Here is a 27,918-nt window from a genome sequence, read left to right as displayed (position 1 = left end):
CCAAAAGGCGTGTGCGTGTGGGTCCGGTGCGCTCGAAGCAGTGGAGGCTGCACGCGGAAGAGGCAGCGGCGAYGCGGTGTGTGGGTGCCCCGGCTCTGGCTCGCGGCAGCCTTTCCTCGCGAGCCCTGACAAACCAAGGTCTTTGCGGAGCGAGGCCGCGCGTGTACGGCCCTGAACGCAGCTCCTGGTTCCTTTGCAGAATGGGCTGAATAATTAATTGCGACTAATGGTGCAAATGTGCGCTTGAGGGGTATCGTCTTTGCACCAAAATGTTTCTTTCCACAGCTCCTCGGACAGGGCTGCAGACCACAGTTCCAAACTAGTTTTAGGCATCAGCAATTTCTGGGATATGTGTGGGGGTTTTTTGTTCTTTTTTTAACCATTGCATGCAAAGAGTCTTTGTCTACAATTGCCTTTTTTCAGCTCGTGGTAGGCAGCTGGCAGTATTGAAGAGTACACCTCCAGGAAAGGAGCAAAAAGTGGATGTTCCCTAGCTGTTTTGCTTTTTTCTCTTTTGTGCAAGTTGTGGAGCAGGCGGGTATCCCTGTCTTTAGTGTGTGCCATCAGGGAAGATCAGCCCTCGTGCCCAGGAAGCGTGTGTCCCYGGAGGATGCTGCAGGACGGGCTCTCGGGAGCGGTCCAGCGGGAAGCGTCCCGGGGCCGCGCAGGAGCATTTTTCCTTTTCTGGGGGAGAAAAGCATGGGAAAAGCCTCGGAAATCACGGCCTCGCGGTAACGTGAAAATCCGGGTTCCTACCTCTTCTTTCTCCGTGCCTGTGCTCGGTGGGCTTACGCACCTGTCTCTGTTTTTTGTCTCCACGCAGGGCAGTGACGGTGACTCGGTGGATAAGAACAAGTGCTGCACGCTATGTAACATGTCCTTTACCTCAGCAGTGGTGGCCGAATCGCATTACCAAGGGAAAATCCATGCCAAAAGGTTAAAACTGTTGCTAGGGGAACCTCCCACGTTCAAGGCCCCAGGTAGGTCCGGGGGCGTGAGGGGTCTCAGGCGTGAGGAGGGCGCCGGGGGTCGGCGGAGGCGGCTGCCCGCCCGCGCGGATGCTCTCTGCCGCGTTTGCACGCGCGCGTCGGCAGAGCCCGTTAGAGCCTCTCCGGTTCCACRGTTCGAACGCTTTGCTCGGTGCAACGCGACGTCTCCTCCGGGCTCCTGCAGCCACCTCTCCCTTCAATCACCAGAACTTATTTGACAGCTCAGTAATATATTTAATAGCCCTCTGCTCTTACTGCACAGTGCAGAATATCATTTGCCCTTACCCTAGAGGGAAATCTAGTCTTTAAGAATATTTTGGATTGATTGTCTTTTGACTTTTGCCCGGACGGGTGTTCATGCTCTCCCTCACGGTGACTCCAATAATGCAAGCCTGTTAATGCTCACATTTAAAAAGTTAAATGATCCGATTCCAGCGTTTGACCRTCTTATTGTTTACTTAACCATAAAATCCTTCAAACCCACTAATACAACAAAACTTCCTCTGTGCTTGCCAGGCCAGGGGATGCCTGAACAGAGTATTCTTGGTGCTGAACAGGCAGTGTAATTGTGCTGTAGTCCTGCGGATAGATGTGTGTATTTCATTATTACTACCCGTGGCACTTCCTTCAGAACAGAATATAAATTTAGCTGTGCATTTTATATCCTGTCTAATGAGATGTGCATAAATCCTAGATATAATTAAATAAGGGGGCTTTGGCTGTGTGTGTGTGCGGGTGGTGGTGGTGGTTTTTTTTAGCTTTACAGACTGTAGATGCTGATGCATAAAATATCATTTGTCCTTTATCAGGATTGGCTTGGAAGCTGTTATCTCCTTTGCCTGGGGGAATACAGGGCCCCRCTTTAGATTGTGGATTACTTGTTTTAACTAAATAAAACGTCCTCAGAAGGCTCGTTAAGTCACGGCACAGCCGAGTTCGTGGGTCGCTGAGGTGCCTCTGGATGCTTTGCCCTGTGCTCCTCGGGTAAAACCCACAGGAGTTCGTGGGCAGCTGCGGCACGGGGGACGTGCGAGCRTGGTAGCGTCTAACCATCCCCGCAGTGAGCCAGGAGGGTGGCTCTGGCGTGGCGCYGTGACACTGATAATTTGCAGCTGACTCACTTCAGGACTCCTTGGGCTGTTCTCTGCAGCTGGCAAATAATTACAGGGGTACCAGGAGAAGCAGGGTACGCATTTATGTTATTTAATTGTCCGGTGTTTGCATTAGTGCTTAAAAATCCACTTCCTTTGTGACTGCAACCTTCTGCTCTCCCCCGGTTTATTCTCCAGCACAGAGGCCCAAAGGACCTAGCCCCAAACCTAGAATGTTYGGTCAAACTCCAAGCAGTTACTGAGGGTGATAAGGGCGCTGAACTTGCATAGGAAATTGTCTATACGCTGTTCCCTTAAGTCAACAGTTCAGATTCATCTGCAGCCTCCTGCTGTGRGGAAAGAGTCACGGTTTTGGTTTCTCATGTAATGGTAGCAGCTAGGATGTCTAGTCATGGACCAGGGCCCCCTTCGCGTGGTGCCATACAGAGCAGCTGAGTATCAGAGGGCTCAAAATCTGGGTATAAAGCAGGACACATGCAAAGATAGACACAACTGTGAACAGTAATTTTTGATTAATAGCAGAAAAGAATTGGTCTCACCATACCAGGTGCTAGTGGAGATCCCAGGTTCTGGTGAACCAGCACATCTGCTCATGAAATCAAAGACCTGCATGGACTAGCWGTAGCTAGATGAGAACAAATCATGCTGCCCCTCGTGCTGGAGACCTCCCGTGCCGGAGACCTCCTCGTGGGGCAGTGCTGAGGGTGGCTCAGCTAGGGTCCCTGGGAGGCCTGCAGCGACCAGCGACTGCGCTGTGCTGAGATGGAGAGACCGCAGGGCTCTGTCAAGGCACTGCTTTCTAAGAGCTGCGACTTTGCCTTGTGTTTTTATCTAATTTTTTAATCGCCTGGATTGGCCTCACTGAGGCTATAAGCAAGCTGCACTGCGTGCTCTGTGAGAAATGGGCTCTTCAGTACTAGTAATCGCTGGGAGAGAATAACTCAAGTACCTATCAAGCCTTCCAGATGCTTTATCTGACGAACCCGAGCCGCAGGAATACATTAATAAGCACCTTCCCCCTCTCCAGAAGTTCTCAGAAATTGCCCTTTGGACACAGCGTTTTTCTGGGCTTTCTACAGAGCTTCTCAGCATTTTTCCCCTGGAACTGTGCCTGCTCCTTCGTGGCTGGCAAGGCAGGGGAGCTCTGTAGCGTCTCACGCGGCGCTTCGAAGGCGGAGGTGTCTGAGTCCTGGCGTCGTACGCGTACAGCCGTGAGTGTGCTGGACGCTCCGAGGGAGGAGCATCCTCCCGCTGGGGCTTCCTCGTGTGTCCTTAACAAACAGCTGATGTGGGTGCAGCGCGATGTAAAACGTCCAGTTTGCGGTGCAGGGTTTGCGAGGTGGCTGCATCGTTTCTGTTACGAGTCTCATAACTGAGATTATCTGTGAATTTTTGTTCCTCGACCCCAYGGAAGGCCCCTCCAGAGACTCTTCTGCACCATCATTGAAGCCTTGGTTACCAGAATGACCATGAACTTTCCAGCCTTGGCTTTAACACCCTGGTCGTGGAGGCTGCAAGTGCTGGTTGTGGAAGTGGTCTTTGCCCCAGCTCCCCTCTCTGAACGGCGCTGTTGGGTGCTCTCAGCCCATGAACCTCCTGTTGCATTGCTGGGGCTGCGAGGCAGGGAGGTGGTTCTCTCCATATCACCTGGGATGAGTCATAGTTTGCTTTTTCTTTATTTATCTCATTTAAGAAAATCAACATTTAATATATGATGTTTTTAATCTGCTCAAAGTAAACCGCTAGCTTGCAGCGGATGTAGCTCCAACGGTCAGTTTGTGGCCGCTGAGGAATGCAACCCCTCCTCGTGTCCTGAGGACCTGGAAGTCATGCCCATCGCCCTGTCGAGTCCTCTGCCGTCCCAGCTTGCAGGAGTGTGGGGCTGTGCCGGGGGCTTTGCCGCCGCGGGCGCTCCTGCGAGGGCTGCGCCGTCGCTCCGGCCCCCGGAGACCYGCAGGCCGCGCTGTGCTGCTCGGCGTTTACGATCCCGGGGTGAGAGTCCTTCTTCAGAAGGAATTCCTTCTCCTTTGTGCGATTGCCCTGCAGACGCTGTGTTGCTTGCTACGCATATAAACTTCGTTATGTGATTGAGTGTGCCATTCTCACCTGATTCTAGACAAGAAAAACGCTTGCGTTATTCAGTCGCACAAAAATCTGGTATCTGATCTGTGTTTCAAATGACTGAGGAATAGATGCTGGTAATTCAAAAGGCACGAGCTCACGCGTGCAGTGTAATCAGTTAACATCTATAAACCGGTAGGGATAGGATCAATCTATTAGTCTGATCTTAACATTGTAATCCTTCATATGATTAAATGGGTTGTATATTTTATTTGGTGTCTCCTTAAGCTCCTAAGAGTAAAGCAATTTTTACCCTGTATGTGGGATCAAAAGCAGTGAGAAAGTAAAATCTCTACAAACGTTTGAACTCTCATAATCTTTTAATTCAAAAATGCTTAAAATGTTTTGAAACTTCTCCAAATGCTTTTATTTTGGCTGAGATTAAGCACATACAGTCAGGCTAAAAAAATGTTTTAGAGGCAATAGGAAAGTAAAAATAAGTATTAATCTTCAGACTGCAATGTCTAGTTTGCAGTCTGGCACATATATTTATTCTGCTACCCTAGATTGTTGTGAAATTATGTATTGAGCATTTGCTTAAATAGTGGGTCTGTTTGTGAAGGGAGGAAAGAATTTGTGAAATTTTTTGTACAACCGTCTTTCCAGAAGTTATTTCATTCACCACAGACATACAGTCGCATATGTGGAGAGTAGCATCTCTTTAAATTATGCAGTAACGAAATGAATTTAGGGGAAAAAATGAAGACTAATGAATGCAGTTGAAACTGCAGGGGAAATTCAGAGAGAATTCTCGAGCTGTTTGAAGAGCAGCAAGGTTTTCTGATTAAAAAAAAAAAATGCATTTAAATGCATGTAATACTTTCACTGAAAGTGAAGAATTTGAAAAATGTCTGCAGCTGGAATTCTGTTCCCAGTCACGGTCCCTGAAGGCGGGCGGCAGCACTGGCTCGGAAATCCTCTGTGCTGTTGGGATTATGGATCTGGGACCTGGGACGTCTGCAGGTGGCCAGACAATTTCCAAGGCTTCACCTTGGCAGAGCAGCTCCTCTCGAAATGCAGGGCCTCACGGCGCCGTCCTGCATGCACGTCCATCCCAGGTGAAACGTTTCCCTCAACTTTGTTGAATTAGTAAAGAACAGGGACTTCTCAATCGTGAGCATGGAGGTTGCATAAATCCCAGACTTTGAGTAGCATGTGCTATGCCTGGATCACGCAGTGCAAAACATTAATCCATATCGTATCCGGCGCAGCAGCAGTTCTATGCTCAGGGAAGAATTACCCCCGTATTCCTATCAGATAATCCAGGTGCACTTTTGGATCACCTTAAACTGGCGTATTCATTACCCTGGCTTCAGGAAGATTGCGGGTCTGTTTTGCAGACGCCCTCTATGCACTCTGATGATTGCATCCTGCCTGCGGACAAACTGCTATTTAATATTCTGTGTTTTCTGTCTCATCAGTCCAGTGGAAAATTACATCTATTCTCGAATTTTTAAGGAGTTAAAACTTTCCATTTTACCATCTTAATGAAATACTTTAATTTCTGTGGTGCTTTTAGAAGAGGGAGGAGTGACTTGACAATAAGGTTTTCACAACGGGAGAGTGATGTTTCATCACTATAGTAAAATATTTGTGATGCTTTTCTCTTGCTTCTGCTGTACAAGGTTGACTTGTACCCTCAAGCGGCTTTGTCACCACTATTTCTGATGAATTTCTCCAGTCGTTTCCAACATCTTCTGTCAGCTTGCATCCAGTCATCGGCATGAGTTATAAAACAAAGCATTATGGGAAAATAATAGCTGCTGCCTTCATTTATCAAAGCGCGGGTACCTGCAGACATCGCTTCAGCAAGGTGGAGATCGGCACCAGGAGCGCTGCGTGGCCGATCATGAATCATCTTCTCGGGAAGTGCCGTGGCCGCGGGGCTAACGGATGATGTGCGTCGTGTCTCTGGGTGGCGGATAGGCCGGAGCGGGAGATGCCAGCGCCGGAGTCCCCCGTGTTCCGGGCATGGAGAAGGCGGCATGCGTTTGCCAGCGGGAAGGCAGCTTGGCTGTTTTACCCCCTTGTTCTCTGATCCCTTCCGTGGGGCACTTCAGTGCCAGACGTGCTGAAAGCGATAGAATAAATCGCTTTTGCTTTGGTTGCAATGATCAGTCCAGCCAACAGTAGGGTCTGTCTTACCCCCACATTTGTCTTTTGAAGAAAAATGTGTTTCTTCAATGCCCCTGTGTCATGATTCTGTTGCTTTCTCACTCTCAYGCTGAGTTCCTGGAGGATAGCAATTATAAAAAGTTGGGTGCCATTTAAATATGGCTATGAATAAAAAGTTTTGCATGCAAGAAATAAGTCAAACATTAGTTCTTTGCCAGAGTGCTAAAGTGTTTCTAACTTTATATTTTGCTTCTTGCAGTAAAGTAAGACTTTCTCACTTCCCTCCCACAGCAAAAGGGAATGTAAGGCAGACTGTCATGAGCTACTTAGCATTTCAAAATAGTTGAAATAGTCAAACTTGCAGCTTTTATGTTTGTGTTTTAGGACGGAGAAACACATTTTTAACATTTGATGTTTTGTGAGTGTTTATTATTAATTTTTTTGTTGCTGCTGAGGGAATGATGATTTTTCCTGTACCGTAGTAGTTATGCAGTTCTTATCAAAAAGATAAATTTTCTTTTGTAGGGAAGTCAGCTTTCATCTATTCCTCTTCAGGAGGATTTGGAAGATGCTGGATGTTTTCATTAATTGTTATTTTTAGGAGCAAACTATGGTCCGGTCTTTCCTGAGGCCCGACTGCTGCATGCCTGCTCGTCCAGGGGACGGTTTCTTGGGAGGCAGGATGCTGCTCCTGCCGCCCACGCGGTGGGAGCTCCCCGCTGCCTTCCGCACGGGCTGTGCTCGCCCAGACCCGGCCCCGCTGTCCCCCGGCCCAAAGCAAGCAGCTGTCAATGGGAAAGGAAAAGGAAAAAAGTCTGATTTGTTGGTGTTATGCTTCATCTCCACCCAGGCTAGTTATGTAGAGGYGAGGCAGGGACTCCTCCTGCGGGAGGAAATAAACCCAAACCAAATGAGTAGATGGTTCGCTAGACAACAGAATGAGGAGAATAAGTATCTTCAGCAAAAATCAGTTCTATAATCACTTTATTAATTAATGTCCGAAAGAGATCATTTTGTTAATGCTGCTGAGCGCAGGTCATGTCAGCAGAAATGGGGAAACTGCTCAGAAAAGTCTTCTCCAGGTGTTTCTCTGCAGAAGGCCCAGGAAGGAGGGTGACGGCATTTCCGAACCGGCAATAATTCAGACAATGAAAATCTGATACCTTGGCAGTTGTCATCAAAAACAATAGAAGCTTATAAAAGCCTGAAAATGGATAAGGTTATAAGTAACATTATATGTAAGATACAATTTCCTCAAGGAAAGTTAATAGAGATCCGTTCCCGTGCAGGTCAATAGCAGATTTGTGACGATATTAATTCTCTTGAGCCGTGGAGGCAATCGTGGTGGGTCTGGGTCATGATTGCACGTCTGAAGGGATCCTGGCCGTGCTCGCTGCTGCCCTTGACGGAGTCGGGTAGCGAAGTTGTCCCATTGCTCATCAGGGCCAACGCGCTCTCGTTAGGGCTCACTGCAAGAGCAAGGAGCCTCTTGATCAAACGAGGAGTGTTCAAGCTCCCTTTCAGAACCGTAAAATTGGCCTATTCTTGTATCATGAAGTGAGCGCAGTTTGTTAATTATTTAATAGCAGACATTTCATCTAAAAAAGGAAAGCCACGTAAAAAGGAATATTTGAATTGAGGTGTGGTAATTAAGTGCTAGTCACTGTGTATTTTTATATACCAATGTTATCTAAACTTTGCTTTATTTAAACTGTTTTTCCATGGCTTTCTCATTTATGTTGTACAAGATAGAAAAACTGTGGCTGCTGCATTGTGTAAGGACTAATCACCCATTTTTCTTCTGAAATTATTTGGATCAGGCTTGTTTTCTCAGAGAACCATGTAGCAAATCTGGTGGGAAATGGAGCTAAAAGAAGGTCGTGTGTTGCTAGCACCTGTCATTTCGTAATGTGAAGACATTTAAATGAGGAGACTGGCTACTGAATATCTTTGGCATCTGTGACAGTTTAAAATTACTACAGCTTTCTGAGATCAAATAAATTGAAAAATAAAAATCCTGAGATAATTATAAATCTGTCTCCCTTGCTCGAGAAGTAGATGGCTTTGCGTTTTTTGTTTATTCTTCACTGGCAATTTTTCATGGAAATAACAACTTAAGAGCACCTTCACAGGTTTAGTTGCAATAACGATAAGCCAGGTAACTGCAGGGAAATGCAGATAGCTGAGGAACAGTTCTGTGCTATCTTCTCATACTGCTTTTTATGAGAAACGGTAGATTTCCAAGTGGTACCATCCGAAAGACCCAGTGGGGCTGTGTAACTGCTGCTAATTACTYCTTGTGTCGAATGTGGGCCCTGCCTCAGGGGCTGGGGTTATTTAGACAGCAGCAGCAGCCTGGAAAAAACCACTTTCTGCCTGCTTCCTTTTGCAGAAACGGCTCTGAGCTCGCTAAAGCAGCCGCCCGCGGGAGGCTCCCYGGTGGTGTCCTCGCCCCATCCCCGGAGGGACTCGGACCGGTACTGCCAGCTCTGCGCCGCCTGGTTCAATAACCCCATGATGGCTCAGCAGCACTACGACGGCAAAAAGCACAAGAAGAACGCGGCCCGGGCTGAGCTGCTCGAGCAGCTGGGCAAGACCCTGGACCTGGGCGAGCTGCGAGGTGAGCGCCGACCTGTCCTGCTGGCCCCGAGCTGCGGCACCCGCGGCGCCGTGCCGTGCGGTCCTCTCGCCGCGTYGTCCCTCTGCCCGGCGCTGGCTGGAGGCACCGGGGCGGCGGGGATGCGGGGTGGCTCCGGGATGCTTGTGCTGCCGTACGAGAACAGCTCTCCCTCCACTATGATGCTTTGCCGTCTTAGTAGCATCATGTCGAGGCTGTTTTCTAGGCATTTCTTTTGCCTCTTTCTAAATTTGTCCCTTCCATTAGTGCATGTTTTGTCCTCGAGCAAACATTGGACTATCCCTGAGCTGAGAGAGGAAAACGTGTTGAAGCGTTTAGCCCGGCAGGGAAATCCGGACGGGGGGTTGCTGGCGGCCGCAGGCAGAGCGCTCCTCCGTCCCCGCTGGTGCGGAGAGGCGCTCCGTGTCCTTGGTGGTTCAGCCGGTGCTTGTCGAACGCTGCTGTGTCCCTGGGTCAGCAGCACAAAAGCAATACCGAGCATGTGCTGCGGTTGCGCTAAACAGCGGTTTCCCCCCTCTCTTCCCGGAGCGGTGAGCAGTGGTCCCAGCCATGCCGAGGGGTGCGCAGCAGGGGCCCAGGTGTCCGGGCCCCCYCGCTTGCCTCGCCCAGGAGCACCCAAGGGTCTGTATTTCCATTAGCAAAAGGGGTCCCTGGGGGTGTCCCACCTGGGGGACCGGGATGCTGCTCACTTGGAAGTGTGACCCTGATGTGGGCCTCTGCGCTCTCCCCGGGAGCTCCCTGCGTAGCGCGTGCTTTAGAGACGTGATCGGCCCTGCCTGTTCCTGCAGTCTGGAAACCAGCAGGCATCTCCGATCCATCTTTCGCTGTCCTGCAGGTAATAGCCGCTTTGCACTGAGAAAAGACTGGCTCCGATCCTTTGCTGGCATAAAATTACCTCTGTTTATAGAGCTGTACTCATTTATACCACCTGAGGATGTGGATTAATAATAAATTCTAAAAAACCCTCCTTTTTAATATTGAACTGCAATTACAGGAGAAGAGGTAATGCTCTCCTTTTGAGAGAGTTTTCTCTGTGGTGCCCAATTATAATCCTGTATGCACACAGCACATTTAACTGAAATGGGCTGAGGAAAAAGTACAGGTTTGATTTTCAAAGCCATGCAGGAGAGGACGTCTGGTTTGCCAGCAAGACATCCCATTAACGTTTTAAGGTCTCATTTTTTTCTTGCTAAATGAAATAATTTTCCTTTAAATACTAATGACTATGCAGTAGGTTGTGCATTTCTTGATCTCAGATAAACCTTGTAATGGTTATCCAGATCCTCCATGTGCTACCTAGGATGAGTCACAATGCCATAAATGATTCATGTGGCTGAGTCACTATCCTCTGTTGAAAATATGCAGGGAAAAATAACCTGGGACAATAACATGGAAGTGCTTGGCGCTTTGAACTGTGCCGAGCTCAAGAGGGGCTGAGGATGTCGTTGACTGTCAATAAATCAATTGTGAAGTGTTTTATTCATTTTTGTGCCTAGGAGAGTTGCATTTGGGGGACTTTATGTACTTATCAGTCTGTGTTTGTTTTTAAATTTACTGCGGTCTTCGGCTGCTGTACATGGTTTGGGTTTGCAGATAARTCTTGTGTGGTTCTGCCATGCGTTAGAGTGGTGGTCACAGGCGACAGGGACCTGCAGGACCGTGCCATGCCACAGACAGGAAGAAGTGAGCTCTGGTGCTCTTGTTGGGCACCTCCGAGCTGTTCTTCTGGAGGGTCAGYGTGCCGCATCTCCCCCGCGTCCGCGGCTCGCGGCGGTCCCAGCGCGGAGGAGCTGGGCAGCTGGATCCAGCGAGCCGAGGAGACGTCCTTGAGCAGGGCAGCTGCTGATGGTGCTCTGCCGCGTGTGCCTCCACCGTCGGGGCAGGTCTTCGGCTGAAAACCTGCCTTTTCACGGGCCTTATTAAATAGTGACTGTGCTTTACCTTCCTGCATGCATGTAGGGGTGAGGCTAAAGCAGATGTCTACAGACGTAGGAAACAGATCTCTGTAATAACTGACGTGGAATGAGATCTCCCTTATGGCTAAGAAAATAGCTTTACCTTGGCGGATAGAAGGGTATATATTACTTCAAGAAAAATAGTGATGGTGACCGATCAGGGATACCCAGTGTTAGTGTGTCACGTGTTGGTCAGTGAAGTCTTGTGTTTGACCCTTGCTTTAGATGTCCAGCAGTTCTGGTGCTTGTYGGGATGCGGCAGGGATTGTAACTGTGTGATCTCTGTATTCTGTGCTTGTTTTGCTACCTCAGTATTCACTCATTCCCTTCCATGCTATCCCAGGTGGCTTATCCCATCATGATTTAAATATTAATTCTGTTTTGACTGCGGTGGGAGCCTAAGATTTGATGCATTGTGTAAGCCTGGAATGAGCAGTGTCAGTTGAAGTACAACATCTCTGCAGCCTTTGATGTTCTGATAATGGCTGTAATAAAATATTTATTGATAAATATGAATGTGTATTTGCAGAAATAAGAACAGTGATATATTTTTGGACAACTGATATTTGTAGGAACCAAAAAGCATTGATTCTTCTTACCAAGTGCTCATCCTGCAATTTTGAAGTCTTATTTTCTTCTCAGAAATGAGAAAGGAAAAATAAAAAAAGAGAAAAAAGAAACAATAGCAGCACTGCTTGGCTGGTCTGTGTTAAGCTGAAGCAGAGATATAAGCGAGTGCCTGGTCACACTGTCCAAACGCTTTGGCTGAGTAGAAGGTTCCTCCCGATGCAGCTGTCTCTGTTTGGACACCAGGTCTCCTGCTGCTCTTCTCCCGGATTTATGCTGTTACATCTAGTGTTTTTCGCCTGTCTTGCAGCTATTGCATAGGTTAAGTCAGGAAAAGAAACAGGCCTCAACAAGACTCATAAGAGAACATATCTGGAAAGAAAAAGAAATTAGGTGTTTTCATCCTGCAGTGCTGCCTCTTCTGACTGCCATCGCACCCCAGCCAGCCCTTGAGCAGAGTCATAAAAAGACAAGAATTGGTGAATGTCATAAGAAATCGTGAAGTTTGGGATCTTCCCGCCCGACAGCTTGCAACTGTTCAGCAACACCGCGTCGAAGCTGCTACCTCGGAGGCACCGAGGTTCCAGTCTGGCAGCTTTAAGCTTCTTGCAGACGGTGCCAGGCACAGCGCGGCGGCTTGCTCGCTCCAGCAGGTCACGTTTCTCTGGTTGTGCTCCGTGGCTGGCGTTGCTCATCGCGGAGCTCTCCTGTTCCTCCTCGAGAGCGGGTGGTCTCTGCAGGGGCAGAGGCCAGCAGCAGGGACTGGCAGGTCGTGCATGGAGAATTTAATTAATGACGGGCTCTGCTTATTGCTAGCGCTGAGCCGAAACCCGAGAGCAAAATGCTTCCGCTTTGAAGGCTGGTGCAGCGTTTGAAAGCCAGGGCTTCGTTAGGCGGGTTCAGCGTGTCCCTTCCTCTCCTTCCCTATACGTACACCTTTGGATGATGGAAGCGAAGGGTGGGCTTAGCACGCGGGCGCTCCGTTCTCTTGCCAGCCCTTATAGCCCGTGCTGCCGGGCCTTTTAGTGCGATGACACGTCACTTGCCAAGGCACCGCTGCAGCACGTCCCTCTTGGGTCTGGTGACCTTGCGTGCGGCCGAGGTGGCAGGAGACCGCAGCATGGAGCCAGGCAGACCGGTCTCCGCGGCCGGTCACCGCTTACGTTCCCACGCTCCTTCGGCCGAGGCGCCGGGTCTGCCCCCGCCTTGCCGGCTCCGCGGAGGAGGGAGCACGGCAGGAGCGGGAGCAGGAGCATCCTCCTCAGGCGTGGGAATGCGCAGCAGCAGATCCCGTCAGCTGATGCACCAAGAGTGGCCGGAGCAGAACCGCTCCCAGCGGCGCCGAGCCTCAGCTCTCGCCTTTCCGTTGGCTCTCTGGCGCCCGCCAGTAAATCCCTGAATTTTGCGGAGCGATGGAGGCAGACTCGGGAACAGGCTTGTGCACCTGATGTGGGTTAGGTGGGGTCCTATAGACCTCAGGAACATGAATTTTCTTCCCAGAGCATTTTGGTTCCTGGGGGACAAGGTCTGAGGGGATTATGCTGTGAATCCCTAGGAAAAAAGAAAAGCAACCTCAGCAGTAAATTTGAGTCAGAACGGCTGTGCAGGGATGTTGTCACCTAAAGCCTTTGTAATCTCCACAGCAAGGTAAATTGTCATCGTTACAGACACTGTCTTGAAAAGTCTGGCAAAGAGCTGAGTTTAATTCCTTCTCAGCTCATAATTTCCCTGTATGCCATATAAATATTTTTTTCGTTCTGTGCTGTCAGTTTTGCTTAGTAAAAAACAGTTTAACAAGTACTCCCCTGGAATATTTTGTAATGCATTTTATGCAGAATGACATTAATGACCTTACTTTTTAATATTTTATTTAATGGATATAGGAGTGCATTTAATTTTACATGAATGCGTGTCATCATTCGGGGGGAGATGCTGACGTGCCATGAGGATGCAAAAGTAAACATCAACGTAGGCAGAACACGGAATTTCCTGACATAAACCGTTCCGGCTGAGACCCACCTTGGCGTTGCCGACTGCCTCCCATGCGAATGCTCAGTCTTGACGCAGCTTGTTCAGGCTTTGGTTGGGTGTGTTTTGTGAAATCCCAGTTTTGATCAAGTTGGAAGTCTTTGTAAACTTGAGTCAGATCAAACGTTGTTAATGTTGACAGTTTTCTGTGGATCCTGCAATAATCGTGGCCGTTAGCTTCATTCCGTAGTGCCCCGCAGGCAGGGGCCGCGCTGCGCCCGGGCGCTGGGCTGGAGCCTCCGTTGCTCATCCTTACGAGCAGCTTTGACGTGCTGCTGGAAAAAATCCGTGTCCCCAGTTAGGCACTATAATCGCTGGCAGTGTTTCCACCTACACAAGTAATTAAGATTCAATAAGGCTGTGGTTAATGTATGCTGTTAAATTAGCTGCTGAGCATTAGAACCTTATTACCTTAATTTAAAGCATTACCAATTTCTTACTGCCACRGTCCTGCTCCCTGACTGTCCCTGGGCTCACTCCACAGCGGGGGCACGCRCGTCCCGTGGGATAACTCATTCCTTAGACGTGCTGCACGTCCACCGCAATTCCACGCCGGAGCCGCTCCCGCACTTGTCGCAGCCAGACACTGCAGCGGCTTGAGGTTTAGCAACCTGTAGAACCAAGTAGAAAATCGTGATGGAAATTAAATGAACTAAAAATCCCCACATTTTTCAAAATAAGTGATTTTTATGGGAGTCTCTGGATATAGCTGGGGAATGGTAGTTGTATAGTTATATATCAGTTAATTATAGTAAGCATAAACTGGTCAAATTTGAGAATGCCATACACTACATATTCTAAATGAATTATTTAAACAATTTCTGTGAAGAAATAGTACTGTGGAAAGTCAAAAGAGACTATTACATGGCACATTAAAACTGTTCTTAAAAAGCCCAGCAGCCCATGGTACAAATTCCACAACTCTGGTATTCTTAAATTGAGCCCTTCGAATAAGCTTGAAATGCTCTATTCAGATCTTCAGGGAAGTGAATCAGTGCAAAACAGAAAACCTGACCATAGAGGCGCTCTAAAATTTGCAATTTCCTTTATTTATTTATTTAGGAGAGTAGGACAGAAATTACTTTAGCATCAATGGTTTACTGTAATGCCAGTGTATGTTTAATGTCAGTGRTGATAATACAGCCAAGGGAATTATTAGGAGGTTAAACCAGAAAAGAGAGGAGGAGAGGAAACCGCTGTGTTACCTGCGGAGTGCTAAGGGAGACGACAGAATCGGGGAATTGAAACACTTAGGCCTGCGTCTACATGCTTAATTTATGTCAAGTTTTGCCCAGCGCAATAGGAGTAAGGGCCCTGGGATTGCCGTCTCTTTTTCAAGGATGTCCAGAAGGGAAACAGGCGTTTAACRTACATTCGGCCCCGCTCTGCCTTTTCGGTAGAAGCACGTTAGCTGAGGCAGCGCCATGACTGTTGCTTCCAGAGCTCTGCGCTCATTCCCAAGGTGAAAGCCTAGCGGAGTTAAACTGTGCGTACGCCRCGGCGAGGAAGGAGCCTCCGTCCTTTCCCGGGGACGCGCGGAGCGGTGCTGGCCCACGGCGTCTGGTTGCTGCCTTGGCTCCGTTTGTGCAAACCAGGAGTCGCTCCCGTTTTTCTGCCCTTCGCTCCCGCAAGGYGCGAGGGCACCGGGTGGGAACGAGACCTTTCCATGCCCTGCTCCGCCTTGGTGAAACCCCCAGATGCAGCAAACCGCTCCGGCAGTGCCGGGGGGGATTGCTGCTGGCCCYGGTGCCGGGGCTGGGGGTGATGCACCTGGTCCTCCGGGCATGCCGGTAGCCTTGTGTCCCAGCCCTGGCTTTAACGGAAAGGCTTTCRGTGCCGGGGGTGTCTCTTAAGGGTCCTCTGGAAATAACTCGTTGGCAGCAGGGCAGGAACGAGTATAGAATATTACAGATTATTATTCCTTTTCAGAATATGAAAGCGAGCTATTGCGTAAGCTCAAGGAGCTGTTGTTTTTGTTGTCATATTTCCTAAAAGGCTTCTGAATTCTCCCCCTGCAAAATTAAGTTTTGAACCCAGCTAATGGCCTATCTCTTGGCCCAGGTCACTTAGTTATGGAAGGAGAAGGAAAGAAAGAAAAAAAAAAAGAAACAAATTGAATCTGCTGTGCCTAAAAGCTTTTGCAGCTCTGAGGGGACTTCTCTAGCAGTATTACTTTCTTCCGTGATTGCAAAAGTCATTAAGGAATGTTTTAGGAGAAAACCTGTCTAGAAAAGCAAAGTCAGAATATTAGTAAGTAAATAATTACTTGATCTGTCATGTGCTAAGCAAGCTAATATCCTCCCCAGGGGAAGGAGGTGTGCACCAGGACACTAAGAATAAATACCTCAGATGAGGACCTAAAGTCACAGTTTTCCAGGAAATCTAAACTGACACAAATCCAAAATAATATTGGCCATTTTGGCCAGCCACTGGACAGCAAACTGTCTTGGGAAAAGGCCTTTTCCGTTTTACCTCTGACTCTGCTGCCTGTCTCCTAGGTTCCTATTTTTGGATTTTCATTTTTTTGGAGAAGGCAAAATCTTTATTTCCTTGTACTGCAGAGAACTGAGAGTACTCTCAGCCTTGAGTTATTAAATAATAATTCTGGGAAACAAACTATCTGATGAGGAAAAAATTGGTTTCATATTTATACAAAACTTTGAGAATAGTTCTTTGTATCTCTCTGGGCATCTCAGGTGACTTTTTCTCAGGCTGCACTGTGCAGAGACTGAATTGCTCTGTTTCCTTATCTCCGAACTTCCCTGTTCCCTGGGATCGACTCGGGACAATTAGCTTTATTCAGAGTTCTGAAATTACATGGAGCRAAAAGGATGTTATCAGAAGAAAGCCCATAATAATTGTCCCATTCTGAATACCAGTCTCCAATACAAAACTGAGCTTCAGAAGCAACCGGAATCTATTTCAGTTTTTAAATGAGCAATTTTTATGGTATCCACAAATCAGCTTCTGTTTCCCGCTTTTCCATGTTGGATGACAGTTAGTTAAATACTGTTTATATGTAACTCAGCCAGAAATGTCTCCGAAGATGGTGGCTCGTCTCCTGTTACCGTGCTCTCGTTCGCACTGTGACTGACACTGTAATCCCGCAGCGTCCTGTTCTCCTCCTGCGCCCGCACGTTCTCGAGGCAAATAAGTGTCTTGTCTGTAGTGGATCTCTCGGAGACTTTACATCCAAGCTGTAATTTGATCTTAGCTGAATAGACGAAGGACAGGCCACTTCTGTTCGATTTGGTTCTTCAGCTCGGATGTTTTCCAGCGAACGCACAGGGAGACTGTTTTTGTGACTTTGCTCATAAATCGTTTTGCAGCTTCTGTTTGACATGTGCATGAATCTGCTTAATTGCCTGGTTTTGCCCTGCAGTCTGTGCCCAGAGGCAGCACAATGAATTAGGAGAGAAATGCTGTTTAATCCAAGCACTTTTCCTGTAGATGAGAAAATACGTTATGTGCAGAGAATCACGAGAGCACCTCTTCAAGGCGAGGTGTCTCCATGGGTCTGACGGCCCCTTCTGGGGATGCAGCTTTTGCCCTTCGGTGGCCACGAGGACAGGCTGGCCCACAGTCGCTGCTCGGAGTTTTCATGGGGTTTGATTCAGTGCTTCCGACAGCGATCGTCTCCTTTTTGCTGCCAGCGGATGGGGTTTGCATGCGCTTGACTTGCGTACTTCATCGCGACTGGCACAGTCACCTGCACTGTCTGCCCTTGCATTGATTTATTGCTCAGCCAGCCGGACTGCTCCGCTTACAGATCGTGTTCTCTGCAACTTACATCACAACAACATGAAATGTGGTATRTTTACTTGGGAAAATAACCTGTATCTGTGTCAATTAAGTAAACAACAAAATGGAAAGTAGCAGAGGCGGCAGAGAGATTTGCTGGAAGAAAAAAAAGAAAGCCAAAACCCCCCCAGTTCCTGAGAACATTTTCGCTGTAAGCCCACTGATTTGTTATTTCTAGTTCAGTGGTACTCAGTGGGCCAGCAGCCAGAGCAACAGCTTTATAAATAGCTGTTTGTTATTGTACCTGTGAAGGGCTAAAATTAGTAAAGCAGGGGATGCTTTGTGGTCAGGAGCTGTAGACAGGTATCGCGGCTGACGGTAAATCCGTCAGGCAAATTAGCCCCTGGCTTCCAGCTGTTGGTGCACCAGCCATTGACCTGCACCGGGCTTCCAGCTTTCGCCTTCGGACTCAGGCTGCAGAGGAGCTGGGTTTCGGAGGAGGTCAGCAGCTGATTGAGTGTTCAGCAAATCTGGCCCCTCGTTTTGGGAGCTAAATGAGAGTTGATCCCTTTGGAAAAAAAATGTTCTTAAGTGTTTTGGCTTCTAAATAGCGATGAATTGCCCTGATTTGTGCAATTAACAGCTTTGGGTTTTCTTTGCAGGCCTGAAGCGCAGTTACACTTGTAACATCTGTAACGTCACTCTGAACTCGATAGAGCAGTATCACGCTCATCTGAAGGGCTCCAAACATCAGACCAAGTGAGTACCTCCGTATTTTTCTTGATAGCCCTCGGTCTGTCTGTATCTGTCTAGATGAATATATATAATAATAACACTTTACACACCAATAAGCCTGTCACCCAAGGAGCTCTGAGTGTTTTATAAACATAGATATTGGAGGTACCTGCAGGGACAGAAATGCAGGGCTGAATCCAGATTGGTTTCCCCGTCTCCCCAGAAGCGAAGAGTGCTGTTTGCTCTTTATTGCCTGTCAGTCGTGGCATGCCCGAGTGAAAACCTGTTTGTCGGCTCCTCACCGTGCTTTTCGGGATGCCTGCTGCATTTTGCTGCTGGACGTGCATGCTCCTTCCTCAGGTTTCTGCTCGCAGAAGTCGGGTTGTCCTGCAGGCTCCCCAGGGGCTGAGGAGTCGTGAACCTGCAGGTGTCCCTGGACAGGAGGTTCTTGTTTGGAGGGTTAAAATGAAGAGACGTCCTGCTTTCCTGAACATCTTTCTTCTCTCCTGGAGGCCCCTCCTCTAAGCGCCCCTCCTCAGGATATCCCCACACCAGGTTTTCTTTCTGAATGTCATCTGGGTCTCTGCCCTTTCCTTATCTTCTCTTTCTTAGATTATAGGCTTTTGGGCAGGAGTTTCTTCCTTCTGCTCTCTGCAATGCTGTATGTGTTTACGGCGCAGCACCTCGTGGCTTTGCACGTCTCATAACCCGGCTGAGGACACTGCCGTTCCTCCCCACTGAAACACCCTTGGCTTGAGACCTGTCGGAGGATGGTGGGGAACCTGCATATCTGCCCGTACCYGCCTCACACTGAAAGGTGCCTCCTGTTTTGGGACAGATAAAGAACAAATGGTCAATAGTGACCCAGCAAGCTGACAAGCTAACAACATCCAGTCTTGATGCCACAAGTGTTCATGCCTAATGATACTGAGTTTGGAGCTTCTTTCATGCGTTAAACCTCAGGAGAGACACTGAGAGTATAATGGGATTAGAAGTTTCCAAGTGAAATGTTTATGCTGTGATTTAAAGCAATTACCTATTAGCCAACTTTCTGAGACTTGAAGGGAATCTGCTCTGTCAATTAGTACAAATTATTAAAATGAAGTGATAAAGATACATGGTACCAAAGAGTAGATTAATAAACTAATCTCTTTTAATACACTTACATGTGAGCTTTGGGAACTGTTTCAGGCTAAAGTACTGAGGACTGGCCAGATTAGAAGAGGGATATAAAAGGTGTCATTAGTCACTGGAATACTTCAGGTAGTTTTAGGAGCAGTCTGAAAGACAAGGCAGGGTGATCAAAACCAGCCGTAAGTAGTAATGTCTAATTTTGCTTGAGATACCAAAGGACAAACCCAGTCTTTCCCCAGCTGATGTTAGACCTTCAAAGGTTCCCTGTATTATTCACATTAGCGCTATCCTATTTATTCACTGAGCGTTTGAATGTCTCCCAGATATTACCCTTTCTCGACCTGAGCATGTYGTCATAGTCTGGATCTCAATTAAGAGAAGAAACTGGTGGCATCAGGTTTCTTAAGGAGGTGGTGTTCTCCCTCCCCGCTTTTTGCCAAGGACGTATGAAGTCCTGTGGAAGGAAGGGCATTTGCTGAGTGACCGCTAACTGATCCAGCACTGTCTGCTAGTCCTGGTGGTTTGCGGAGCAGAGGGCTGGGGCCGGGCAATGCAGATGCAGCTGGGGCTGTGCCACACACTCTTGTGCACCTTGAGCARTTCATCTCTGGCCTCCGTGCCTCTGTTCTCCTTTAGCACATCTACATGATAGATGCTGGTGGAATGCTCCACCAGGTTACGTATGTGGCGTGCGGGTACCGCGCTGACAGGAGCAGTGTTAGTACATAGCATGACAAATTCCCGCTGCTGGAAGACAGAGCTGACAGTTCTTCCCGTCAGAGACCTGAACGGAGAGCAGCTGCGACGTTCTGTCCGGACACAGAGCTGTAATTTATCCTTCCCCTGCCAGTCTTTCTGAGTTTGTATTATTATTACTGTTGCTGCTGCTGCTGTTATTGCAAAGGATAGAGCAGTTCATTTCAAATCAGAGCAGCCTCATGGATAGGAAAGAAAGATGTGCAGAAAAGATGCACTACTATTTTCAGCATCAGGAGGGGTGCCTGCCTTCATGGGGTGGTTAATGTTCCCTCACACTCTCTATTTTATGCCCATACCTTCTGCTTTTGTTTTTCAATCACCTGCAAATAGCAGAGTGTCTTCTCCAGCCCTTAGGTGATTCCTGCAGAAAGATAATTCCTTCTGTATCTATTGCTTTCCCAAATGCTTTCTTCTAACTTTCAAAGACTGAGGATCTTTCTGCTTCATCTCTTTTTCTTTAGCTGCTCCCTAACAGGGAGTGTATTCGCTGCAGAGCTCTGGATTTTTTTTTCCTTGGCTTGAGCTGAATATCTGGGTAAAAAATCAGCAAGAGTTAAGATGATAATTCATGTTCCTTTATTGCTTCCCATAGGAGGGAAGAAACTAAGCTCCGCAGTTGAGAGTGTTTGACAGGAGGTCAGGCTGCAGCACCGGGAAGCTGGAGAGTCCCCGCTTCGCGGCTGCAGTGATTGCTGTTATTTGACAGAAGCACCTCTCGTGGTCACTCGAGCTCGCAAGAGCACCTCTTCCAGACCGGAACCGCCAGGGGACCAGGCTATTGACCAGAAAGTCTCAGAATTCAGACAAATGTTGTACTCGAGATCGAAGGGCAGTGAGGAAAGAGACAGCACACGCTGCTGGGAGGACTGGGGCCAATATTTCCTCCCCTTCCTTCGGTGGAGTAACCTGGCTAGGAGTTAGCAGTTTGGTTTATGGAGGCTCTGGCATCTCAACCAATCTCATTCGGATGTCAGCAAGCCAAATGACATTATGTTATTTTAGTGTCAAGGCTCAGTGAAATCCACAGATGTTCCCAGAGATTTCTGAGCTCTGAAAAACATGAATTATTGAGAGGAAGGCTGATTTCTCCTCATCTCAGTGAGGACCAAGTCAGCCAGTGCAGGGAACACCAGAATGGCTCACAGGCCTGCAGCACTTCCACAGTTTTGTAAGGACCTTCCTCTTTTGCAAATTAATATTCTTATCAGTCTTTCTAAATTTAGTTTCTTATCGTTTATTCATAATGATTTAAATCTGGCCCCAAGAGATCTTCATGGGCATTCAGTACAAGAGGAAACAAAGTAATAAATTCATAAGAAAGTATGTTACAAATGTAATAATGGAATGCCAATTAGAGACATTCGTCTGACCAATTTCTATGGGAAATTGCACTGATTATTCTATTTCCTCTATTCATTGTTCATTCTTACACAATTTTCTTTGAGGCTAAGTATCTCAGTATATAAGCACAGATCTCTCCAGCTCCCATAGGAAAGTACAGCAGCATGCGAGACAACAGATTGGCAGCTTGGGCTTGTACGAAACAAAAGCTTTTCCCACCCAGTAATTAGTATGTAGCAGATTTTATTCTCCTAGTTTAAAAAAATGTTTGTGGCTTCATTGTCTTCTATATGGGACTGATGGACTCTCTTGTCCTGAATCAGCACAGACCCAGCTCCAGTTTAAGGTGTCTGTAACAGTCACCTGCACTATGTAGCTGAACTAAATGTAGTTGGACCCAGAGATATAGCTTGGGAATAAGTCTGGAGCATGTCTTTAAAGCAGTCCTTTTATTTGTCGCATACACAGAGATGACCTTGTGCACGGTGTTTGTACAGAGCTGGGCTGCACAGGCGTATGCTTATGATAATAGTAAGTCACAAAAGAATTCAGAAAGGTAAAGCAGTACATACAACTCGTGCTCCTGAGTATAGAAACCGCTGCAGACAAAGAGAAAGAAATCGTCATTGCTATTGCTGTAAATGAATACCTTGTGAAAAGGTATTCTGAATGGGATCCGTGCCCTCAGCTGACCCTTGCTTCCAAGGCAAAAGAATATACGGAGAAGCAGAAACACGACAGACTATTTGACAGAGCTGCATCTAGGCTTTTGTAGCACGCTTTCTACAACGATTATCTCTTCTATACACAGAAAGTTCATTCTGAAATCCAGACGTGATGCTTCTACACGAGTTTCCACTGCGGTTTTGTTCCTAGGCCTGGAAGCGTCAGGTTATGAAGGTTTAGCACTCGGAGCAAGGCTCGGTTTCTGCAGGAGCGTGGCTCTCCCAAGTGCGGGGTGAGGCAAATGTGCTCTGCATTTGCGTGCCAAGTGAGCAAACAGTGCCTCTTGCAGCCCTCTCGTATACCTTGGCTGGTGTCTTGCCCACCTCTTTGCTGCTCTCCTTTTTGCTGGTTAGTGTCAAGACTGTCCTCTTCCTAATGACTCAGTCGGAGGCTAGTGGATTGCAGTTTCCAAGGCAACAAAACATTTTAGGTAGCTGTCATAGTTAATATAATGAAAAAAGATTTGTAAAGGAGAAGGATTTCCTTTTGGGACAGGTTAACGGGGAAAGGTGATCACAGGCTGGATCTGGTGGCACCCAGAAAATGCCTGGCAGATGCATCTTCTGAAAAGCTGCTTTAGCAGAGAACAAATTATATGAGGAATGAGTCAAGTAATAGATATTTATTATAGTTCTTGAGAGCTCTCCAGAGGGTAACATACAGCCAAGCCATGCCAGAGTGTACTTTAAATAACCCACTATCTAGCAGTCCTTGAGCTACTGCTTAGCAGACCACATTATTTGGACCTTACATCACTTCTCAGCAGGGGTGTCAGTGGTGCTGGAGCTCCGTTAGCAAAGCTGGAGTTCAGCGGCTGCAGCTGACCTTTTCTCCCTTCAGTAGTATCTGTAGGGGAGAACTTAGCTGTTTATTTACAGGAATTTCAAGGTCTCATTTGAATGCTTCCTGCTGAATTTGTTTGACCAAAAGGTGGGGAAAATGGAAAAAAAAAAAAAAAAGCTGGAAGTGCCTTGGCTGGTATTTTGGTGTTGAATAAAAGATGTAGAGGGAGGTAGCTAGTATTGAGCTAGTCCTTATCCCCCTGGACAATGAATATGCAAAGCAAGATAATGTCTGCTAGCTCCCATTATTTTCTCCAGGGTGCTGATATTTTAAGCTGTATATTTGAAAATGCAGGAAAAAAATGCATCCTTTATTTATTTATTTTTTTATCTTTTAATAAACTCAGGAATTTGGGGCTAGAGTCAGATACCTTATCAGAAATATTCTTTGTATCACAAATCTGGCATCCAGTCTGTTTACATCAGGGTCGGGCTGTGTTCCTCACGGCTCTGATGGGAATTACGCACTCACRCAGAGCAGCTGAGCAAGAGCTGCTTTTTAGATGTCTTATAAAAGTAGAGCTCCAGTTTGTGGCTCCAATGGGCAAGCCTGGCGAATGCCTGCACGCACACATGCACAGAAGCAGGTTTTGAAATGTGGCTGGACTCTGGAACATCTGCAGTGGGGAGGAGCACGAAACCTTTAATTAGGGATTTATGAACTGTGTAGAGATGATTGAGTCATTGTTTGACTTGCTTTCCCGAAATAGATATGTTTTTTTTTTAATTCTCCCTTCTTCCTCCCCCTCAAATAAGCAGCAAACCAGCAGAATGACAAGTAAGGCACGAGACATGCGGTGGTGCGGGTGCCCGCTGTAGCTGGACCGTGGTCAGCAGAGGCAGCCCGGTTTCTATGGGGACCGGTGGCAACCGAAAACAAGGCTTGTGAGGAGCAGCAGGAATGAGGTCACGTTATCTCTGAAATATTGGAAGAAAATCACATGCCAGCCTTGCTCTTTACTGCTTACAATAGGCTGAAAGAAACAAAACTCTTCTCTCTTTTCAGGTTTATGTAAACTGGAAAGATCTGCTAAAAATCATTTTCAATAAATAACAGAATTGAAGTCCTGGGTAGGCATGAAAGAAGACAGAGAACATTCAGCTTCTGGGGTCAAAGAAATACCAGTACAGAATATTAACTTAGGGCTTTCTAAAAAGCGCTTCTCTTTTTTCGTCAGCATGCGCATTCAGTGGGATTGGGGAAAGTGTGCTATGTTCGTCACTGCATCCAGGCGAAAATAGCCGTGTTTGGGGAAAATGAATTGAAGGGCCCAGTTCCAGGTTTGAAGTAGTTCCTCAGGGGGTTGCAAATGAAAGGATGGAAGATCCTGTTGGCGAGAATACTAGAGCCCAGATCCACATTTGATGCAAGTGCCATCTCTGGGTTGGTTGCAAATATATCAAATGCTATAATAATGTGCAGAGTACCGAGAGCTTTGAGTTATCCTCTCCCATTCTGGCTGTCAGTGATTGGAGGCTGAGATCCAGCCCTAGTAATTAGGAGTCTTACGATAGGGGGATAATGATTCCAACTTCCATAAAGAAGAATTTTATCTTCTAGCCTTTATTTTGTCTCTTTGATCAGCCAGACCTCTCTGCCATATCTGGAGCTTGCAAATGCATTCTAGGGTTTTATAACCACTCATTTACACATTCATAGATGCTAATACAGACCCAGGTTTCCCTTTCAAATTCATGCTTTCTGATTAATTTTAGGATTTTTGCGGAGACGGGACCCAATCCTGTAGCTGTTGCTCTGGTAAAAATCAACTCAGGGGGAATCTAAACGTACCAAGGGAGTGCAGTATGCAGTCTAAATGAATGCCTGGGGACTGCAAATAATCATTTTTACTTTGGAAGGTGTGTTCGGAAGATCTTTCTTCATGGCCCTTCATGTAGTCATTGGGTTGCATCCTGTTACAGCCCAGATGATTAATGGCCTGCTGAGGAGCAAATGACAGCAGGCTTGGTGCCCGTGAGGTTTTTCTTTTTTTTTTTTTCCTGATTGAGAACACAGATGTCTAGTTGGAATAGGGTATTTATTAACATAAGCTGCTTTGCTATTCAGAAATCGGAGCTAATCAAAATATTGTAAATTTTGTGCCTGGAGAAATGTCACTCTTCACCATGATTACGTTTTCATATTTTTTTCCAATCTATTTAAGAAAGTGTAAACAAATATTTACAGCCTGTTGCGGCTGAAACATGTTCTTAGTTGTGGGATTTGTCATAGCAAACGTGCACTTAGAAGAAGCTGAGAAATGAATGCAGCAATATCCCACCGTTTCTCTTGCTCCGGGGTTGCCTGGTCCTTGGCATTAACCGCACGGTCGCCAAAGCGGGGGATGATCTGCCGCTCCTCCGCAGGTGCCGTAAGGCTGGAACACGGCACAGGGCCCCGGGGGATCCTCGGAGGAAGGAGAATCGTTGGTGACCTCCCTGCCTTTACGTGCTCTTAATCACAGCAGAAGCTGAGAACTGACCAGCCTTGCTTCTCCGCCTGAGAAGAAAGCACGCTTTCTCGTGGCTTCCCTCGGACGAGTAACGGGGTCGAGCGGCAGGCTGCCTCCGGGGATTCCTCACGAGAACTCGCTGCCACCGTTGCCCTTGGTTTTCCTATCAAAAGAGCGTCCAGAGATGCTGATTAGGAACCAGTCGTGCTAAGTGCTGCACAGACAGGACCAAGCTGTCCCTCCTCTGAGGGCTTTGCAGTTTTATTACATGCCAAAAAAGCAAGAAATGGGATTTAAAAAAGGCTTGGAGGTTCCTGTCCTCAGTTCCTTCATTTTATGCAATTTTTAATGCAAAAAAGTTATTTCTCTTTCCCCCGGACTTGGTCCCCCTCCCATGTGCCCTGGCAGCCCGGGGCTCGGCGGCCAGGTGCCCTCGGCCGAGTTCCCACCGCGCGGGTCAGAYGCGGCCGGGTCGAACGTCGGCTCGGGGCCAGTTCCCTACGGATGGGATTCATCCCATCTGCTCCCGAGTCTGGAAGGCCATCGGCTGCCCTGGGTCGCCTGCGCAAACGTGTTGCCAGAGAGGGGTTCACCTGGTTTTCTGCACATTATCCGCCTAGAGAATAGCTGGTGGATTTTAAGTTGTGGCTAGTTGTGGAGTCCGGGGGTGTCCTTGGAAACACTCCTGTCATTAAATGCAAACACAAGGTTTTAGGTCTCTTCCGGTTCTCTCTATTCCATTTCTGAATACTTTCTTGCAGTCACTAAATTGGAATTACATTCTTAGATGTATGAGTTTTATTATCATATATTTGTTTTTATTTTGTTTTACAAGTAAGTTCCATTCTTACAAAATCCATACAATAAACCACGTTTATTTTCCAAGAATGGACACGTTCTTTAATATAAGGTTTCCATTAAGTTTCAGGAAGTTATTTTAAATACTTGAGTTGTAGCTTGTACCTGCCTCAAATTAAAATGATTTTTTTCTTATCTTGATGACTGCAACTTTTATTGGTAGCAATGACATTTTCTGTGTGCTTTGTGTAAGATATTGACTGCTGCCTAAAGTACAAAGAAGCCTTTAGAGTGATAATAACTCCAGAAGATGAATAGTTATAAAAGGTAGATGGGATTGAAAGGCATTTTAATTTGTCATTATTTCAGTGGTTCCAGAGAGCAGCTGAATAATTACACTGCCTATAAAGAGTGTGTAATACTTTCTCTCATTATGGGATTAAATTGTCTCCCTTCCCTTTTAATGTAAGTGAAAATAAAGATATCTCTGATATCTTCTGTTTTGATCATAATTTGAGAGCTGCCAAAAGGCTGGTGCATCTTTGGTTTCTGGTGTCTGGAGTATGGATTAATTATTTTAATGTGAAGCATAAACATTAGCCCAGTGTCTCAAAGCATAAATCTGAGATCGTCTATGCTTGCTGAACGAGAGATTCCTCGTTTGCCAATAATTGCATTTGGGTCATTTAAAAAAACAAACAAACAAGTTTTGCAGGGCTTGCTAGTCTCTTATAACCAAATTTAAATTGAGGACCTAAAGAAAATACACTTTTTTCCCCAAACCATTACAGCAATTTTCTGTCATAAAATTCAAAACCGTGCTTAAAATTGAGGTTATATTTCAGATAGAAATTTTATTTGTGTATTTTCTTAGAATGGGAGTATCCCCATTGTTCACATAAAACTTTTTAATTGTTAAAAAAAATTGCATGTTCTCCCCAGTGTCACTTTGCCTAGAATCAGCCTCCACCTGCCAGATCTTGTTACAGCTTTGACTGCTAAAAAAGGGGTGGTGTGGGAAGTCCATACGGTCTGCTGGGAGAAAAGGAAGCGAGATTTTCTGGAGGCCGCCAGGGTAAGGGATGGAAACAAAGATGCATAGACAGAAACTTCAGGAGGTGCAAAGAAACCAAGCTCAAAACTGGAAATGGCGAGGAAGAAACTTACTGCTGCTTCTTTTCTGTGTTGCAGCCTGAAAAATCAGTAGTAATTCATCAGTCCAAACGAGGAAAACCACCAACACTTCTGCGGAGAGGAACTGATTAGCAAGAAGGAAGGATACTTTCTTGGACAATGAGCGTTTCCTGTGTGGATTCGTTAATTAACATGTAACTAACCTTCGCTTTGGACAAATACATGGATTTTTCTTTTTTTAATTTTGTGGTGAGTTAAGATATTTCGATGGATTTTTTTACCCTTTCAAGATAATATTTATTCAGCACAGAGTCTAAAGTATGATAACTATCCTGTAAAAACAGCATTTAACCGTCATGCAACCTCAGAGACAGCAGGAACAGCATATTTTACTTTTTCATATTTATTCTTAGATTTCTTCCAAGAGTATAAAATTATTCTATTACATTATCCATGATAGTGATGTAATCAGTCTCCAAACAGAATAAACATGATTTCTTCACCTTCTCCAGCATGGTTTGTGTCAACAGAAAAAAAAAAAGAAAAAAAAAAAGAGTGACGGGAATGTATGATGGATGAATTCCTTCCTCTTTGTCTTCAGAAAAGGAATCGGTTCGCTGAACGACGGAAAGTAACAAAGGGTGAAATCCTTGTGCTGGCGGCGGGACGTGCCGAGGCCGCTGCCGGGACCCCGCGGACCCCCCCGGGGGGAGCAGCGCAGCGCAGCGCA

The 27,918-nt window shown here is 46.7% G+C and overlaps 1 protein-coding gene across 1 annotated transcript in view; it reads left to right on the top strand.

Annotated features, from left to right (window-relative positions):
- ZMAT4 (zinc finger matrin-type 4) overlaps positions 1-27,695 on the top strand; it is a 49,076-nt gene extending 21,381 nt beyond the window's left edge. The window contains exons 3-6 of the mRNA XM_026082912.1: positions 824-980; positions 8,730-8,957; positions 17,929-18,025; positions 27,246-27,695. Coding sequence (XP_025938697.1) covers positions 824-980; positions 8,730-8,957; positions 17,929-18,025; positions 27,246-27,261 — 498 coding nt within the window. The 3' untranslated portion in view covers positions 27,262-27,695. The remainder of the gene's footprint in view (positions 1-823; positions 981-8,729; positions 8,958-17,928; positions 18,026-27,245) is intronic.
- The last annotated feature ends 223 nt before the right edge of the window (positions 27,696-27,918 follow it).

The sequence above is a fragment of the Apteryx rowi genome, unplaced genomic scaffold (assembly GCF_003343035.1).
Source record: "Apteryx rowi isolate R43461 unplaced genomic scaffold, aptRow1 scaffold_597, whole genome shotgun sequence".
Taxonomy (NCBI): domain Eukaryota; kingdom Metazoa; phylum Chordata; class Aves; order Apterygiformes; family Apterygidae; genus Apteryx; species Apteryx rowi.
Note: the sequence above shows the minus strand (reverse complement) of the source record. Positions and strands in the feature narration are given on the sequence as shown.